Source organism: Chlorocebus sabaeus, chromosome 10 (assembly GCF_047675955.1).
Source record: "Chlorocebus sabaeus isolate Y175 chromosome 10, mChlSab1.0.hap1, whole genome shotgun sequence".
NCBI lineage: Eukaryota > Metazoa > Chordata > Mammalia > Primates > Cercopithecidae > Chlorocebus > Chlorocebus sabaeus.
In genome coordinates, this window is record NC_132913.1 from 76759553 (window position 1) to 76780157 (window position 20605).

The following is a 20605-nucleotide window of genomic DNA, read 5'->3' on the forward strand; positions in this document are numbered from 1 at the left end:
TTCAGAGCCTGAAGATTGACAAGTATTCAGCCAAAGAATAAGAAATAGGCTAGATATTATAACAAGTAGATTGATCCCTTTTTATTTGTCCTTTCAGATGCATTAGCCATTGTCTCAGATCTAATGTCTCAGGTTTGATTATGCCTCATGCTAAAACGTAGCTTCAGTGAGAAATTTGAACAAGCTTTGCCCAGGCCAAAAAAAAATCACTAAAATCTTTACTTAAATGTCAGTGGCTTCCATAGATAAATTATTATGGTAGAATATTAGTTACATGAATTTATATTGTATATTAATGTACGTTTACAAAACAGCATGCTTGATTCTTGATCAAAATTTTCTTTTTAAAAAAAATCCTGCAGTTATATTTATTGAATTCAGAGCTCTACAATTTCGGTTGCTATTGCTGGGAACTCTGCTTTACTTAACTACATCACCACTCACCAAGAGACTTTAATAATTAAGGGAATTTGTTTTTTTCTCCTAGATTTACTTTATCATCATCAAGAAATAAGAAGCATGCTAAGAACAATTTTACATGTGTAGCATGTCACCCAACAGAAGACTGCATCGCATCTGGTCACATGGATGGCAAAATTCGTCTTTGGTCAGTTTACTCATGAAGAGCATGGCGATCATTTATGTACTATTTTATGTTAGTCCTGTAGAACAGGGCTATCTCTGAGTCCAAGGAAACAGCCTCCCTTTCCTTTTTTGTGTGCTTTTCATTTCATACTTACTGTTTCAGGATTTCTAGCCTTGGGCTTATAAAGCAAGTGAAAAATTTATTGTTGCCTATAATCATTTATTGAAGAAAACTTTTTTGTTTGCCTTTATCCTAAAAGGAAAGACTGACAATAGTGAATATCTAGGAGGGTACCACAGATGGCTTATTATTTATTGAAGTCAGTCACTCTGATTAGAAATAGAAAGTGTGCACATTAAGACCAGAAGGCTTCATATTATGATTTACTATGTTTGGTTATATATCATGTTTATTATATTTGGCATGCCATTATTTTCCTAACTTAAACCTATGGTCAAAATAAGAGTTTTGTTTTTCTCCAATAGGAGGAATTTTTATGATGATAAGAAATATACATACACATGTTTACATTGGCACCATGATATGGTTATGGATTTGGCTTTTTCAGTGACAGGTAAGTGCAGGTTTAATTATTAAAATGAACTTGAAGTATATGAATCAAGTGTTTTAATTCACTGTATGTTTAGTTTGGAAGATTAAAAGTGCATAGGCCAAATGAATTCCAAACACTTGTGTATTACCCCTGTATTTGAGGCTTTGCTCAGCACAATGTACTTTAGGTTTTGAAGCCCTTCAAAGCTCTAAAGTGTACATTTGTGATAGAAATCTCTGTTGTTGACATAAATAACCTATTTAAATTATATGACTTTTTGAAGGTATGTCTGTCTACATAACTGTGTGTCCTCCATAACTGTAGCTTATCAGGTGCAAGTAACTATTCTAACACTTTACATCCATTATCTGATTTAATCATTGACCCTAGGAAATGAGCGGCATTATACTCATTTTACAGATAAAGGAAGTAGGATTTGGATTTGATAATTAGCCTAACATGACATGGCGAGTAGGTGGGATTTAGACCTGGTTCTGATTTTAAAGCTCTTGTTTTTAACTGTTACATGGCCTTATTTGACATTAACTATTTTAAATTAATCTCCATCATTGTTTCATTTAAGTTGCATGACTTCTGTCACAGCTTTGTGTAGTGTAGCTATAGAGAGTAAAAATACCTTTAAAGTAAGGTGGTCTTCAACAGAAATATAGAGAAGTACATCTTGTCTTTGTTTACTTTTAGTGTCCTCACACCCATGTGGTGAAAGTTATGTCAGTTTATTGTGACTGGTCCTGTAAGAAAGTTACTACATACTAGAGAAGATTGTGTGCCTAAAAATGAGAAGCCAGGCTGGTTCAACATACACAAATCAGTAAACGTAATCCATCACATAAACAGAACCAAAGACAAAAACCACACGATTATCTCAATAGATGCAGAAAAGTCCTTCGACCAAATTCAGCAGCCCTTCATGCTAAAAACTCTCAATAAATTAGGTATTGATGGGATGTATCTCAAAATAATAAGAGCTATTTATGACAGACCCACATTCAATATACTGAATGGGCAAAAACTGGAAGCATTCCCTTTGAAAACTGGCACAAGACGGGGATACCCTGTCTCACCACTCCTATTCAACATAGTGTTGGAAGTTCTGGCCAGGGCAATCAGGCAGGAGAAAGAAATAAAGGGTATTCAATTAGGAAAAGAGGAAGTCAAATTGTCCCTGTTTGCAGATAACATGATTGTATATTTAGAAAACCCTGTCATCTCAGCCCAAAATCTCCTTAAGCTGATAAGCAACTTCAGCAAAGTCTCAGGGTACAAAATCTGTGCAAAAATCACAAGCATTCCTATACACCAATAACAGACAAACAGAGAGCCAAATCATGAGTGAACTCCCATTCACAATTGCTTCAAAGAGAGTAAAATACCTAGGAATCCAACTTACAAGGGATGTGAAGGACCTCTTCAAGGAGAACTGCAAACCACTGCTCAACAAAATAAAAGAGGACACAAACAAATGGAAGAACATTCCATGCTCATGGATAGAAAGGATCAATATCGTGAAAACAGCCATACTGCCCAAGGTAATTTATAGATTCAATGCCATCCCCATCAAGCTACCAATGACTTTCTTCACAGAATTGGAAAAAACTACTTTAAAGTTCATATGGAACCAAAAAAGAGCCCACACTGCCAAGACAAGCAAAAAGAACAAAACTGGAAGCATCATGCTACCTGACTTCAAACTATACTACAAGGCTACAATAACCAAAACAGCATGGTACTGGTACCAAAACAGATATAGACCAATGGAACAGAACAGGACCCTCAGAAATAACACCACACATCTACAACCATCTGATCTTTGACAAACCTGACAGAAACAAGAAATGGGGAAAGGATTCCCTATTTAATAAATGGTGCTGGAAAAACTGGCTAGCCATATGTAGAAAGCTGAAACTGGATCCCTTCCTAACATCTTATACAAAAATTAATTCAAGATGGATTAAAGACTTAAATGTTAGACCTAAAACCATAAAAATCCTAGAAGAAAACCTAGGCAATACCATTCAGGACATAGGCATGGGCAAGGACTTCATGTCTAAAATACCAAAAGCAATAGCAACAAATGCCAGAATTGACAAATGGGATCTAATTAAACTAAAGAGCTTCTGCACAGCAAAAGAAACTACCATCAGAGTGAACAGGCAACCTACAGAATGGGAGAAAATTTTTGCAATCTACTCATCTGACAAAGGGCTAATATCCAGGACCTACAAAGAACTCAAACAAATTTACAAGAAAAAAATCAACCCCATCAAAAAGTAGGCGAAGGGTATGAACAGACACTTCTCAAAAGAAGATATGCAGCCAACAGACCCATGAAAAAATGCTCATCATCACTGGCCATCAGAGAAATGCAGATCAAAACCCTAATAAGATACCATCTCACACAAGTTAGAATGGCGATCATTAAAAAGTCAGGAAACAATAGGTGCTGGAGAGGATGTGGAGAAATAGAAACACTTTTACACTGTTGGTGGGACTATAAACTAGTTCAACCATTGTGGAAGACAGTGTGGTGATTCCTCAAGGATCTAGAACTAGAAATACCATGTGACCTAGCCATTCCATTACTGAGTATCTACCCAAAGGAGTATAAATCATGCTACTATAAAGACACATGTACACGTATGTGTATTGCAGCACTGTTCACAATAGCAAAGACTTGGAACCAACCCAAATGCCCATCAATGATAGACTAGATTAAGAAAATGTGGCACATATACACCATGGAATACTATGCAGCCATAAAAAAGGATGAGTTCATGTCCTTTGCATGGACATGGATGAAGCTGGAAACCATCATTCTGAGGAAACTATCGCAAAGACAGAAAACCAAACACCGCATGTTCTTACTCATAGGTGGGAATTGAACAATGAGAACACTTGGTCACAGGATGGAGAACATCACACACCGGGGCCTGTCGTGGTGTGGGAGGAGGAGGAAGGGATAGCATTAGGAGAAATACCTAATGTAAATGACGAGTTAATGGGTGCAGCACACCAACATGGCACATTTGTACATATGTAACAAACCTGCACGTTGTGCACATGTACCCTAGAACTTTAATAATAATTTAAAAAATGAGAAACCAGGAAAAGTGATTTTTCTTTCTGCAGGTCTTCCTGGAGACTGAAAGGACAAGTCTTAGATGGTACCATTTGCTGTGGGATCCTTAGAGGCTTACTTAGGTTTAATGCCTAGAAGCCCCAGGAAATAAGAGGCACCTTCAACCCGATTATGGTTTGGGGAGTAATGGCTAGTGTATGGAGACAATGTAGGCTGCTTATATGTATTCTCTACCCTCCTTCCCACTCCACACCCTGAAAATACTAGTGAGTGCTTGGTATCCTTATGTACACGTCTGTATATGTTCCAGGCAGGGTCTGATTTTTGTTTTTGTTTTTTTTTTCTTTTAAGACAAGGTCTCATTTTGTCACCCAAGCTGGAGTGCAGTGGCACCATCCTGGCTCACTGCAACCTCGACTTCCAGGGCTCAAGCGGTCCTCCCACCTCAGCCCCCTAAGTAGCTGGGACTACAGACACGCACCACTATGCCCAGATAATTATTTGTATTTTTGTAGAGACAGGGTTTCACCGTGTTGCCAGGCTGGTCTCAAACTCCTGACCTCAGATGATCCCCCTGCCTCTGCCTCCTGAAGTGCTGGGATTACAGGCATGAGCTACCGTGCCCAGCCGCGATTTGAATTATTGATGTTATATTTCAAGTAGCATGAATATTTTAAAATGAGAAATAATGGTTACAGTATGTAGTTTTCAGTGAAATGTCCTTACTGACTGTGTAGGTATGAGTTAATAGAAAAAGAAAAAAATAGCTGTGTAAATGTAAAAGAAACACAGATTTTAGTTGTTGTTGAAAACTTTATAACTTAAGGCATATATGAACTGTATGCACAATGTATCATATGTGTATATATCAGATTCAACTTCTTAATTTTGTTTGTGTACATCACAACTACATACCTTTAGTCTTCTGTTTAGCTAGATTTTATCAGCCTGCAGCTTTAGAAAATTTGATAAAAACCCCGTTATCAACCAGTGATCTTTAAAACCAGTCATTTTAGATTCATGAAAGAATGAAAAATGGTTATTTGATGGAATACTTCTGAGAAAACAGTCTGAAACAGTGTCCTATCTATCCATGTAGTCATTAAGACAGTCTCTTGCAGGTTTTTGTTTGTTTTCAAACCATTAGATTTAGGTGGCCACATTTGACTGGTGGCTACCATGTTGACAATACAGCTATTGATCAGTTTGAGGAGAATTGATGTTTTTATAGTATTGAGTATTTTAATTTGTAATCATAATAAATACTTTTCCACTTTTTAGGTCTTTATCTCTGTGAGTTAGGATTTTTTGTCTGTAGGGTTCTCACATATATTTTTCACTAGACATTTGATGGTCTTTTGATAGTATTTTTTACTCTATATTCTAATTGACTTGCTAGTATTGAAAAATAAAATTGATTGTTGTATATTTCTCTTATAATCAGCTAAATTTACTTATTTTGTAAGTTTATCTGTAAACTATTTTGGCTATGCCTTGATGTAGTCATGCTGTCTGTGAACATGGAAGTGATTATTTCCTTCTTTCCAATCCTTAAGCCTTTCCAGTTTCATTTCAGTGCACTAGACATCCAGTTAACATTGAATCAAAATGGTAATAGTATTCTTAATCACAAAGGGAAAGTTTTCGATAGTTTAACTTTTAGTGTGGTGTTTGCTATAGATGTTATCCAGGTATTCTTGATGAGATTCAAAGGGTCCCATCCATTCCTGAGTTTCTGAGAGGTGTTATCATGAATGGGTATAGAATTCTCTCATTTGCTTTTTCTGCATCTATTCAAATAATCATGATTTTTTCCTTTTGTTCTATAAGTGGGGTTACATTAATTTATTTTTCAGCTGTAAGTAATCTCATTCTTGCAGTAAACTCTGTGATGATATGATATCCATTCAATATATCGTTGGTGTAGTATTTTACTTGAGAGTTTTCATCTGTCGTGAAATTGGCTTGTATTTTTTTTATATATATAATATTTTTGGTATAGTATTATTAGGATCTTGTGAAGCAAATTAGGAAGTGTCCTCTTTTGGTTACATGTAAGAGTATAAAATTGGTTTATTTCTTACGTGTTTCAAAAAATTTATCAGTAAAGCTGTCTTGTCCTAAAAGATGTTTGTTTGTCCAGCTTTTCTAGTTGTCGACAGAAGAGTTGGTCAGCAACAAACTAATCAGATATCACTGGAAAAAAAAACTCCTGAACCAGTGATCATTTGTCTTCAGAGTATATTAAAGCATATGAAGACACTTTTTGTAGCTTTAAATGAGTTTATTTCTCTAGTACGGTAGGAAAAATAAAGTGTTAATTATATTTTCCTTTCTCTTTTTTCCCCAAAACACCGTCCTTTTCATTTCTTTGAATGGATATGAAGGCACCAGCCTGCTGAGTGGCGGTCGTGAATCCGTACTTGTAGAGTGGCGCGATGCAACAGAGAAGAATAAGGAGTTTCTCCCACGTTTAGGAGCTACTATTGAACATATCTCAGTCTCGCCTGCAGGAGATTTATTCTGCACTTCTCACTCTGATAATAGTAAGTCTAAACTTTTATTGTGAGGAAATATATAAACACCATAAATTAGCTAGCATCTGTAGGGAACAGAGAATAAAGAGACATAAAACTAAGAGTAGCATATGAGATTTAATAAGCCTTCTTTTCCTTGTATTACTCCTCTCTTATCCACCGCCCTCTACCCCCAGGCACCACCAGAATTCAACGTTTTTGAGAATTATTTTTATCAAGTGGAGGCTAAGTATATTTGGTTATTGATGTGCCACTTACATTTTCAAAGTCTTAGTGTGGGATGACGTGGGGAAGTAAAGGGAAGGTTTGGAAGTGGGCATTGATGCTTTCATAAACGTGGCATTTTCAAAAGAATACTGCAAGATTCTCTTGCTACAGCTGTTACCTCGGGGCATGAGTCCTGTAGATTTGATAGAAATAGAGGTGGTCTTGTATTTCTCCAAAACTTTGTTCAACCAGTGACTGCTCAGCCTAGACTATGGTGTCTGTAAATCCACTTCCTTTTCTTTCAAAAAAGAACATAACTGTGAACAGTCCATTTAGTGGCATGAAAAAGTTGAACTATCTTTGTTAGATATATTCTTTATAGATTTTGCATTAACACTTAAAATGTGTTAATAGGCACAACTGATAAAAAAAACTTAGACTCCAACAGAAAACCCCTATCCCCACCCCTAGATTTTCCACTAAATCACAAAATATATTCCTGATTTTCTAGTAGTACTCTGAGTTCATTGAACTTACTGGGTTGTTTTGTATTCTGGTATATTTCAGAATGATATAAACTCAGATGACTCCTTCACCTTGAAGCTCTAACCCAGGGGTGTCCAATCTTTTGGCTTCTCTGAGCCACATTGGAAGAAGAATTGTCTTGGGCCAGACATAAAATATACTAACACTAATGATAGCTGATGAGCTAAAAATAATAATAATATAATGTTTTCAGAAAGTTTATGAATTTGTGTTGGGCTGCATAAAAAGCCACCCTGAGCCATAGGTTAGACAAGCTTTCTCTAACCTATTGATATTTAAATACCTATTTTTTTCTACCCACAGAGATAATAATTATTCACCGAAACCTTGAGGCATCTGCAGTAATTCAAGGCCTAGTGAAAGGTATTGCAGAACTCAGTGGATTTGGAATCATGAACATTTTAAAGAGTGCATATTTCTCTGATTTCACCTGTTATTTTTCACTACTTCTGCAGATAGGAGTATCTTCACTGGTTTGATGATTGATCCAAGAACTAAAGCTTTGGTTTTGAATGGAAAGCCTGGCCACTTGCAGTTTTATTCTCTCCAGAGTGATAAACAGTTATACAATGTAAGATTTTGATTCATTAGCCTTGAAATTAATGAAAGCTCTTTACAATACCACCGGACTCAAGCAGTTTGTTTAGTAGCCTTTAAAACAAGATCCTGTGCAGATATTTACTTGAACATAGTATTATTTGTGGTTACTAGTTCAGTTGTTCAGAGCATAATTCCGTTGAGGCCACAGTTGCAGATTAAATGTAAGCCAGTTGGCACTCCTGCACTTGCTCTCTCTATCTTTTGTTTCAGAATGCCTTCCTATTAGCTGTCCCATACATCTGTGGCTTTGAGTCACAAGGATAAAGAAACAAAAATAGGTAGATTGACAATACAAATTTGTATCTGCTTCGTAGTGAAACACTGTCATATTCACATATTGAAGATAAAATGTTCAGTGTCGATTAAAGAGGAACACTTCTCACAATCCTGATAAGTCCAATCCAGATGTTCCACTTTTCTTGTGCCCCACAGTACTCTTTATAGATCTCTGTCATAGGAACTGTGACACTAGCTCTCTCACCGTGGTCTTTAGACCCCGAAGAAAAAGGAAGCGTATTAATCTTTTTATGCTTATCTCAAGTATAATACCTGTAAATTGTAGGCATTTAGTACCCTTAATAGTAGGCATTTTATTTACTTAGTATAGGCAAGGAAATGGGATTTTGTAAAACAACCATAAATAAATGCTGCCTACTTACATTGGCTATCTTTTTCATTTCTTAAAGATTGTAGGTTTATTTCTGTTCTGCTTATTTCTAGTGATGGAGAATCTAGCCTTGAGATGATGTAAAGCTGTTTGTTCTTAGAAACAAAAGAAAAGCACTACTATAAATTAACGGTTCTCTTGTATCATATAGTGGGCATTAGTAATCGCTAATATTCAAGGTCATTGAGGAATAATTACCACCAAATTGATACTATATAATGTGTTCCCTTTTTTAATGACAATTTTAGTGTCCACAGTAACAATTAGTTCATTTTTACCTTTATTTAAAAATCTATTACTATAGATTATAGAAGTTGTCTTGGATGTAGTTAATTATCATTCCTTGAATGCTGTAACGTTTGTGTGTTTATGTTAAACATTTCGGTGTTTTTGGTTTTTTTTTTTTTTACTCATCAGTTAGATATTATACAGCAAGAATATATTAATGATTATGGTCTGATCCAAATTGAACTAACAAAGGCTGCGTTTGGCTGCTTTGGTAACTGGCTTGCAACAGTGGAACAGCGGCAAGAAAAGGAAACTGAGCTTGAATTGCAAATGAAACTGTGGATGTATAATAAGAAAACACAAGGGTAATACTATCTGTTTAGCCACTTAATTTCAAAGTATAAAATATTTCACTTCCCATTTTACAGTTTCAATTGTCTTTAAGATGTTTCATCTTGACAAGGTTTAGATTTAGAGATACGGGAGAGGTGTTATTCTAATAAAACCTTTAAGCTTTTTGCTCTGAGAAGGCATTGGTGTCCTCTAAATCATAATGTCATCTCATAATGAGTAAAGACACATGGAAAAGTGGCACCTCCTCAAGGGCATAATACCAAATTCTAGACAAATCCAGGATTAGAATCCAAATGTTCCCTTGCACTTCCATAAACAGCATACTGCCTTTGGAAAAGAGGGAGTATAGATAGAAGTGTAGCGTAGTATAGTGTAGCGTGGATGTTGTGATTAGATAAGGAATCCACTCTCGTACTGTGGCTATAATAACCATTTATCAAATCTTTGCTGTGTGCCAAGAACTTGGCTTAGAGCTTTGTACCCATTGTCTTACTCTTCAAAAGAACACTGTAAGATAAGCCTGTTGTCTATATTTTATAGGTGAAGAAATAGGCCCAGAGAGATTAAGTGGTTGTCCCTAGTCACTGGTTTTATAACTTGTGCTTTTTTAAAATCATAACCCTATGCTGCCTTGATGTTCTTTTAAGAACACAGTCCTAGTTTTTAATTCATAGCATTGCCCTCTAAGCTCGAAACAAGCTTTAAGAGGTCATTTAGGTGACTAAAAATAGTAAATAATGACCAGCCAGTTTGACTAAGTAGTTTCCTGTCTATTTTTCCTTGGCCCAAGTGGGGCGTTTCACAGCCATTCCATTTTTTATTTTCAAAAGTAGGCAGGAATCTGGGTTCTATACAAGTTCCTGCAGAGTTTGATACAGTAGGCTTTTGAGTGTCGTTGATTGGTGACCTGTTTTATCCTCATTTTGTACCAGTGGGTTGACTACTACACATAATGTTCTCTGAAGTTACAAAAGGGCAAAGGTGATATATTAGAACTCTTTGCATCCTGTGGCCATTAAAGGTAGAGCACTCAATTGTTTGTCATTCTAGGTGATTATCAGTTGCCTATTGTTCAAGATGCTATTGTAAAATGTACAGCATGTCAGAAATTCTATATATCACTTTGTCCTCATGCAAGAATAAATTTGTGGTTTCCTTCCCGCTAGGTTTATTCTTAACACTAAGATTAACATGCCACACGAAGACTGCATTACAGCTCTCTGTTTCTGCAATGCAGAAAAATCTGAACAGCCCACCTTGGTTACAGCTAGCAAAGATGGTTACTTCAAAGTGTGGATATTAACAGATGACTCTGATATATACAGTACGTTAATTAAATATGTTATGTTTAAAGTGTGCACAATTTTAGGAATTAATTTCTTTTTCTCATGACTTGTATCCATCCTGGGAGGATATTTTCTACTTTATTGAATTTTACAGGATATTGATTAATTTTAATAGATTTAAGAGATTACATTTTACATGCCTTTTTCCTCAAATCTGTTCTTTTTAAATGGCATTCTTGATTAATCATGTGCTGATTATTCTGTATTTTTAGGGTAAAGTAAAAGGGGCTTTTACCAAGAGTCCTTTCACTCCTCCACTAGAGGGAGATCAAGGTCTCCAGGAGAGGGCATAAAGTTCAAAACAGATTTTGTAGCAATTCTGACTTAAAGAAGTTGTGGGGAACAGGTTTTTTTTGTTTTGTGTCTGTTTCTTTTTTATTTTATTTTTTATTTGTGTGTGTATCTTTGTTTCTTAATCCCTACTGCTTATAATGTTCCTTGTTTAGCAGCCTTCCTTTAACAGTGGGGGATACATTCCAAGAGCCCCCCCGCACTACCGCCCCAGCTGATGCCTGAAACTGCAGATAGTACCGAACCCTATATATACTGTTTTTCCTATACATACATATAGGAATAAATTAGTTTAATTTATAAGTTAGGCACAGTAAGAGGTTAATAACTAATAATAGAATGATTACAATAATATACTATAATAAAAGTTAAGTGAATATGTATGTGCTCTGTCTCTGCCTTTCTCTGTCTTTCAAAATATCTTTTGTACTATACTCAGCTATTTTCAGACCTCAGTTGACCCCCGGGAACTGAAACCACAGAAAGTGGACCCTCAGATAACGGGAGACTAGGGGGAACTACTGTAGCATTCTCTAGTATTTACACAATTTCTGAACATTATGGCTTATATTTCCACAGAAAAAGCTGTTGGCTGGACCTGTGACTTTGTTGGTAGTTATCACAAATATCAAGCAACTAACTGTTGTTTCTCCGAAGATGGTTCTTTACTAGCCGTTAGTTTTGAGGAAATAGTCACAATATGGGATTCCATAACATGGGAACTTAAATGTACATTTTGCCAACGAGCTGGGAAAATAAGGTAGGTAAATCATTTGGGAAGTATGTAGTGCTATTTTTTAACTTGTTTAAGCAAGTCTTAAAACTTCAGTAGTCATTTATGCCCTCTCCAAAAGTAGCCTGAAGGTCAGTGGGGCAAGCTGAAAAGCCAAAAATGCTGGAAAGCCAAAAATTCTGAGTTCACAAAGTGTGCCAACATTTCTGAAATTCAGGTTAACATTTAACTCTTGGCCTACATATTTTTTCTTTGGAATACTTTCATGGATGTGCTGAATGATAACAGAAGCCATACATAAGCCTCAGGGGATCCAAACCTTCTTATTTTCTGTGTATTCCCATAAAAACCATGTTATGTGCCAACCTCATTGTTTCTGAGAGGCGCAGGGGAAAGTAGCAGAAGCATTTTCAGGTACTGCTTCAGGTAGTTGGTCCTGAGGACGGAATCAGATGCCTACTGAGATCGTCTCTAATTGCCAGCAAGTCTGATTCTGAATTTACTTTGTAAAACTTTCTTCAGAATTGAAATTGCAAGTTTTCTTCTTCTCAGTAAATAAAATAGGATTTTTGTCAGATGGCTTTGTACATTTCATGTACATTTTCTCTGTTACAGGTTAATTGGTATACTGCACAGTGTGTTAAAGAATTGGTCATCCGATCTATTTTCCTAAAGAAATAGTTAAACCCTTCCTTTTGTACTCCTTAGACACTTTTTTCTTCAGGATAATTATAAACAAAAACATATGTGTCTATATTAAAATCTGCATTACATAGAACTAATACAGCCGCTGGAAGCCTGCAGTTCTTTGTAACTGAGTTTGATAGAACTGACTGTTGCTAACTTCCTTGTGGTTTTAATCTAGGCACCTTTGCTTTGGGAGATTGACATGTTCAAAGTATCTACTTGGTGCTACTGAAAATGGCATTCTTTGCTGTTGGAATCTGCTGAGTTGTGCATGTAAGATTTTTTTTACTCTAAAGTGATCTAGCAAAGCGCATAGGGAGTTGACATTAAACTTTGGCATTTTAGGACTTAGGGATCATATCATCAGGTCTGTACTTGGAATAGTCAATTTTTTACATGACATATTATACCACCAAAATTTGGAATACTGAGCCTGTAATAGACATTATTTATTAACTGCTTAATTGTTGGTAAGTCGTCTTCCATTATCCTTACCTTTTTCTACTGTTTTCAGTGTGTGTGACTTTCTGATGCCCTCCACATCCCTATCCTCGTAACAATTTGAATAATGTTTTCTGCTCATTTTTAATGCTTACTAATCTGCATTACCCCTGACAGCTTAAATTCAAATGTAATCTATCACAGTCCTAACAAATGTGAACATTTTACCCATTTGAGTGTATGTTTGGAAGGCATAGTAGTTGTTTATTAAATGAATGTGTGTGGTAACTTTTTTCAGTATTCTTTACAGTTAACTCTGGTTAACATACTATCCACATTTAGCAGCATCAGAAAAGCACTAGACATAAATTTCAATGAAATAATAATCTTTTCATAGTTTGTACAAGGAGCGCTAAAGTTCCAGTGTGTTTTTCTTTCGTCCTCTCACTTTAGTGCAGCCTTCCACAGATCATTTCAGTGTGTCTCCATGTGTGTTAGTTGGAAGCATAAGATTCCTCTTCCTAAGAATAATAGAAGTTTTTTAAAGCTTTTGGTAAATCTTTCCTTAGAAGTGAATCACCTTTTTTTTTCCCCCTCAGTGGAGTGGAATGCAAAATTAAATGTTAGAGTTATGGAACCTGATCCTAATTCAGAGAATATTGCAGCAATCTCTCAGTCTTCAGTGGGTTCAGACTGTAAGTACAAACCACACTTTGTAGTAAGAGAATATCTATGACCTAAGTTTTCTTCTTAATATAATTTGAGTCAAACTTGCCTTCAAATCAGATGTTAATTGGAAGCCATTTTGCTTGAGGCACAGCCCTTCCTTGCCCTAACACTTTGTCATTGTGTAAGTCCATACTTAGTTCTAGGAGAGCTCCAATACGTTTCTTATTTTTCCACAAGCCAGTTCCTACTCAGTCTTTAAAATTCAGGAGATTTCACCACTTTGACACATTCCCAATTGCCCCGAGAAGTTTTAATTGGTCATCCTCTGTGTTCTTGAAGCAGTTTCTACATATCTCATTTCTAGTACTTACAGACAAAATACTACTGTGGTTTCTGTCTTCTGCAGTAGGCCCTGGCCTCTGGAGCAGGAATTCTTCTTTCTCTTTTTCATCCTCATAGCCCTCATTCCTAACCTGCCTGGCCCATAGTAGGCACACAGTAGATACCTCTTGAATCAGCCTAAAACAGTCATAACTTGGGCCAGTTACTCAATGGGGTGAGTCCCAGGATTAGTGTGATCTGCCAGTCTAAGGCTAGAACTAACCTTTTCAGGCAAAATGTTATTGTCTCTTTGTTTTTTTCTTCTAGTGTTTGTATTTAAACCTAGTGAGCCAAGGCCATTGTATATTCAAAAGGGTATCTCCAGAGAGGAAGTCCAGTGGGGAGTGTTTGTTCCACGAGATGTCCCTGAATCTTTCACCTCAGAAGCTTACCAGTGGCTAAATAGATCCCAGTTTTACTTCCTAACAAAATCACAGGTAAATGCCCCCCTCAAAAAAGGCAATCACTTTGTACATGGAATTTTACACTAATAGCCCATGACTGTTGGTGTGAGTTTGTTCTAGGTGAAATAACTTCATTAAAGGATTATTTCCCCAAAAATTAGGTCTAATATGCTCAGTACAGCAGTATTATTAATGTAAATGTATTACCATTTTACCCCACACCTTTGAGATTCCTTAGGTATTGCTTGCATTAACTCTGTGACAGCAAAGAAGCAGAAGACAACTAAAATACTTCAAATTGCGTAAATGTTTTTTGTTTTTTTTGTTTTAGTGTTTGATTTGCAGTTTTTAAAATGGTGGCTTGAGTTTGGTCTGTCAGTTATTTTTTTATTCATTTCCATTTCTTAAGTATCTCTCAGACATAATCTTGTAACTCTCATAGTGGTTATTAAATAGGTTTAAATCTTTTATTCCTTTTCTATTGTCAAATATATATATCAAAATGAAAAATTTGACCTTCCCATTTTTTAACACCCTGTAACACCTTGTTTAGATTTGCACTCTACAGTTTGTCTTTTGCATCATTAATTGATCTCTCTTTTCAGAGTTTATTGACATTCAGTACAAAGTCTCCAGAAGAAAAACTCACACCAACAAGCAAACAGGTATGTTTTAGCCATTCATACCAGGATGCATTGCCTCCCTGAAAGGATACAATTACCTTTTAGAAGTCAACTATGAGAAAAATATTTCACTTGACCCTAAAATGGAATTAGAAGTCATATACTTATAAACTGATATGTCTCTCTTGAAAGTTTTAGTGCTCTTTTAAAATTGTTTTAATTTATTTATTTATTTATTTATTTATTTATTTTTTATTTATTTATTTATTATTATTATACTTTAAGTTGTAGGGTACATGTGCATAACGTGCAGGTTTGTTACATATGTATACTTGTGCCATGTTGGTGTGCTGCACCCATCAACTCGTCATTTACATCAGGTATAACTCCCAATGCAATCCCTCCCCCCTCCCCCCTCCCCATGATAGGCCCCGGTGTGTGATGTTATAATATCGGTAACATATGCTTCTGATTTAAAGAGTCAAATATTTTTACAAGGCTCTTCAGAAAAAACTCTATCACCACTACCATTACCCTCAAAGACAATCACTCTCAAATCTTTTAGCTGAAGTTTTTTTTTTTAACTCTGAATCTCTAAGAAATCTCTAAGAAATGTTTATATTTCTAATTATAGATTTTTCAGATTTAGGTATTATCTGTTAACTGTGATCTATTGAAGCTGAATTTTTAGCCCTTTTTTACATCAGCACTGCTTGCATATATACAACACACACTTTCCCTACTTGTCCCCCAATTTTCCCCATATGGGTAAATGTTAAATAGGTTAGTTTAGTAGTCATTGTCATAGCTGTGTTAACACAATTCATAGCCAAGCCATGTAGTAGTAATAGGCAGATTGTTTTTCCTTTTGTGACCAAGTTTTTATTTTCTCTGGAGTTAATGATTGCCTTCTTTTTTCATTTGCTTAGTTTTCTATTCTCATGTAATTCAACCCAAATTCTGCTCAAGTTGTATAAGTCTTCTCTGAGTGTTTTCAGATACCTTAGGTATTTTTTCAAGTCATGAAGGATTATTTCCAAGAGCCTTCTGACTGTCTTCAGTCTGGACTGATTGCTCTGGAAACCTGCTACAGAGTAGTCATCCTAGGATCTATATTCACCATCATTCTGGGGATTTATTTGACCTCTACTCTATTAGTGGCATAGTTTTTCTCTTTCTTTGGTCACTCCCCCGTTTTGGTGAAGCATTCTTTTAGTGCATTGGAGGTCAGTTGAAGACCTTGCATGTTTGGAAATGTTTTTATTCTCTTTCACTTGATTATTATAGAGTTGTAGGTTGAAAATCATTCTTGCAGAACTTTGACATTATTGTCCTATTATTTTCTAATTTCCAGTATTACTAGAAGTTCAATACCATTCTTATTCTTGTTCCTTCATCTGTAACTTGGCTTGTTTATTTTCCTTTGAAACTTATTGGATTAATTCAATAATTTTTTGTTATTTACTGTATGCCAGGGACCATTCTAGACCCTTGGGATACAGTAGTGAGAAAAGTAGTCAAGTCCCTATAAATTTGTGGTATTCACAGTCCACCAGAAGATCGAGACAGTAAACAACATGCATTAAGTAAAATATGGAATAGAGAAGGTGGTAAGAATTACGGTGGGGTGGGGGATAGATGAAAAGACGGCATGCATGGGATGCAGCTTGTAATTTTAAACAGGGAAGTCTAGGTAGGCCTATTTGAAAAGATTCTGACTTTTTATCTGAGTTACATATAGGGCCCCTTGGAGGGTTTTGAGTAGAGAACTAAGGAGGAGCTAATTACTTCTTTCCCTGTATTTTCTCTATTCTTTTCTAGAACTCCTATTATTTAGTGCTGGACCTTCTAAAATGGTTCTCTATTATTCTTATTGTTTTACCTATTTTTTGTTTGTTTTCTGGAAGATTTCCTCATCTTTATCATCAAATCTTTTTTTCTTTTTCATGGTCTGTTTCCATCACATTTTTGTTTGGTTTTGGTTTGTTTTGGTTGCTGCCTTTCATCTAGAGGTTTTCATCAGAGTCTGATGATTCTTGACTGTCTTTGGATTTAAAAGTGGGTTAAAAAGCCACTTGGAAGTTCTCTGCCTGTGCAGAACTTATCCCCTGGCTTCCACTATGTGAGCTAATTTATTTAGACAATCTCAAATGTCATTGTAATTGACCCTTGAGCAACATAGAGATTGAAAACCTATGTATAACTTTTGACTTCCCAAAACTTAATCTGAAGCCTTACCGATAACAGTTATTTGTGTTATATGTGTTATATACTGTATTCTTAAAACAAAGTAAGGTAGAGGGGAAAAAAAATGTTAAGAAAATCATAAGGAGGCCGGGCACAGTGGTTCATGCCTGTAATCCCAGCACTTAGCGAGGCCGGGGCAGGTGGATCACTTGAGGTCAGGAGTTCAAGACCAGCCTGGCCAACATGGCAAAACCCCATCTCTACTAAAAATACAAAAATTAGCCTGGCGTGGTGGTGCACGCCTGTAATCCCACTCACTCGAGGGGCTGAGGCAGGAGAATCACTTGAATCTGGGAGGTAGAGGTTGCAGTGAGCCCAGGTCATACCTCTGTACTCCAGCCTGGGTGACAGAACTAGATTCCGTCTCAAAAAAAATAAAAAATACTATAAGGAAAAGAAAAATATGTTTATTCATTAAGTGGAAATAGATCATCACAAAGGTTATCTTCACATCCTTATCTTCACATCAAGTAGGCTAAGGAAGAAAAGGGGTTGATATTGCCATCTCAGCTCTGGCAGAAATAGAATAAACTTGACATAGCCGTGTTATTCGAACCCTTGTTATTCCAAGGTCAGCTGTATCTTTAGGTTTTACTTAGGCTGGTCAAATTAACCATATAAAATTCTTCTGCGTTCTTGCCTGAAGGACTTAGACCTGCCTGCCAGTGTTCTGAGAACCCCCTAATGAAGTACAGCTGCCTAGATATGAAGATACCACCACCACCACCACCACTGCTACCCATACCCAGCCTAAAGACCTAGAGCCCTCTGCTGTGGCTGAGGAGGAGCTGTAGGAATCTGGGTGCTTTCTAAATAGACTTTTGACCAGCCCATCTGGTTTGTCTAGTCCCATTTTCACCCCACATACAGAGTTACTATTATTACCAACTCCTGAGCATGTGCAGGATTCTGTAGTATGAACTGGGATGCTTGGCTTTCCCTACAGCCAGCTTAGAATTGTGCTTTCTCAGCTCTACTGAGCTCAATACCATCCTTCAGCCTGCTCTCCAGCTTCCAACATGTTACTGTTGAGGCCTTTTCCCTCATTTTCTATCATTGTGAGTATGTGCCCTTCAAAAACCCTTTTGCTGTCATTTTTGTGGGATTTGGTGAAGAACTAGTGGTAAATGCATGTTTTATTCTGTCATCTAAGTGTCCACTGTTAGCTCTTCTCATAAGTGTGATACTAGGCCTCAGCTGCTTTCTCAGTGAAATGAGAGAATCATACTAGCTGGATAATTTGTAAAATCCCTTTCCTCACAGACTTATGATTCTGTAGTACTTACTGTTAAGTCAAAAGCAGTTCTTCCTTTTTTCTGAAATAATTTCCCTTTGTCTTAAATCCTTATAGCTGCTAGCAGAAGAAAGTCTTCCCACAACCCCATTTTATTTCATATTGGGAAAACACAGGCAACTGCAGGATGAAAAATTAAATGAAACTTTAGAGAATGAGCTGGTACAACTACCCTTAACAGAAAACATACCCGCAGTTAGTGAGGTAAGTAATTATGAAAGCAAACCATGTGAAACAGATTAAATGCACTTAAAGCACCCGAAGCTGGAGTTTTGACACAGTCAATCTGTAATTTGTATGCTGTACAACTTTAATACCCAAATAAATAACTAACAACAAACTGAATAAGTTAACCTTGTGATCTGGGATTGTTTTGGCCTGGACCTGGGGTAGGGGTAGAGGTGGTTGTTGGCATAAATGTAGGAAGGTAGAAATGCATTTTTCTTTGGTTTGGCTTTTGTATGGGGAAAGCTTTTTCACATTTCACTCTTGGCATTTACAATAAAAGGGGCTCCGTGAGGACACTATAGGAACAGACTGCGGTGGAGGATAACCATTTTAACTGCAACTCTGTTTTCTGTTTGACTCCAGCTTCTTCACACTCCAGCCCATGTCCTGCCATCTGCTGCTTTCCTGTGCTCCATGTTTGTAAATTCATTGCTGCTGTCTAAAGAGACTAAGAGGTAAAGCAGTTCTTAAGACAGGTTTAGATGCACTGTTTTGGGAAACAGGATGGTTTGTGTTTATCCTTTTTTAGAATATTCTTCCACTGTATTTCTTTTTATTTCATAAATTAAAACCGATTTAAAGGCTATAGGATTATTAAGTCAAGTAAAATATATTGAAAATAAGTTTCAAAAAAGATCTTTGTGTGTTCTAAGGGTTTGGTACATAATTTAAAATTACACTTTTGTAAATTCACCTGCTCTTTTATAAATAACCCATAATTTTTAAAGTGTACTTAGTAAGAAAAGTCTTCATTTACTTTGTATGGTACTTCTACATAGGTGTCAAATTAGAAAGTTACTGTTTAGAAACTTTTTTTAATAGTGTTTTTTTATTCTGTTATTGTTAAAGTGCTAAAGAAATTCCTGAAGATGTAGATATGGAAGAAGAAAAAGAAAGTGAAGATTCAGACGAAGAAAATGATTTTATCGAAAAGGTCCAGGATACAAATAACACAGGTTTAGGAGAGGACATTATACATCAGTTGTCAAAATCTGAAGAAAAAGAACTGAGAAAATTTAGGAAAATAGACTACAGCTGGATAGCTGCCCTTTAGGCCTTGGAAATGGGGAGGATTCTTGGACTTTGTGTTTCTGATTGTATGTTGATATTCCAAAAACATCTATTTTAATGTTATTTCTGTTCTAAAAACAAGATAATAAATATTAAGCTTTGCTTTTTAAAAAAAACATGATATGAACATGTATTTGCATCATGCTTTAGAGTTACTGGATCATTGATATAGCACATCATCTCATTTTTTTATTTTGAGTCACACGTCAGCCTTATAAAACAAGTAGGTATTTTCTTCACAGGTGATACAGCAGAACTGAGACTTGAACTGTACAGCATATATCCCCTTAGCTGCAGTTTGGAGATACGAAAAGTTTTGAAAATTAAAAGTCTTTGTTGATATAATCGTCTTAAGTTTAACACTGAAATTCATTTGGTGGCCAAATATGACCTGAGCTGGAGTGAGGTTTCTTTAGTCCTGATTTATTCCTCTTAGTGTATTTATTTCTTTTAGAGAAATTTAGAGACGAGTTGATTATGTGGTGTTCCACAAACCTCACTGAGGATATTATGTAGTAACATGGGCTGCCTAAAATTCTGAATTCAGATCATCTGGCCCAAAGTCCCGTTGCTAGTAGAAAACGATCCAAATCCCCTGTTTCATGTTAAAGCAGTGACGCTACTACATCTTAACCACCTAGCATTTTGAGTTTTCCACTTCCCTAATGTACTTCTGTAAAATTTATATTTAAAAGTTAGCACAAAAAACAAAGTGTTTGTAAGAGCACATCTCGATGAATGTTCACAAAAATTGCTGCAAATGGCTTTTTAGTTTGTGCTGTAGACCAAATGTTTGTGCGCCCCATAAAATT

The 20605-nt window shown here is 36.2% G+C and overlaps 1 protein-coding gene across 1 annotated transcript in view; it reads left to right on the top strand.

Moving 5' to 3' along the window:
* Nucleotides 1-20153, top strand: part of WDR75 (WD repeat domain 75) — a 37012-nt gene extending 16859 nt beyond the window's left edge. The window contains exons 7-21 of the mRNA XM_007965606.3: nt 488-607; nt 1072-1160; nt 6627-6785; nt 7833-7892; nt 7985-8100; nt 9214-9389; nt 10545-10702; nt 11595-11775; nt 12614-12708; nt 13476-13571; nt 14194-14363; nt 14936-14995; nt 18552-18698; nt 19086-19177; nt 19572-20153. Coding sequence (XP_007963797.3) covers nt 488-607; nt 1072-1160; nt 6627-6785; nt 7833-7892; nt 7985-8100; nt 9214-9389; nt 10545-10702; nt 11595-11775; nt 12614-12708; nt 13476-13571; nt 14194-14363; nt 14936-14995; nt 18552-18698; nt 19086-19177; nt 19572-19776 — 1924 coding nt within the window. The 3' untranslated portion in view covers nt 19777-20153. The remainder of the gene's footprint in view (nt 1-487; nt 608-1071; nt 1161-6626; nt 6786-7832; nt 7893-7984; nt 8101-9213; nt 9390-10544; nt 10703-11594; nt 11776-12613; nt 12709-13475; nt 13572-14193; nt 14364-14935; nt 14996-18551; nt 18699-19085; nt 19178-19571) is intronic.
* Nucleotides 20154-20605: the final 452 nt, after the last annotated feature.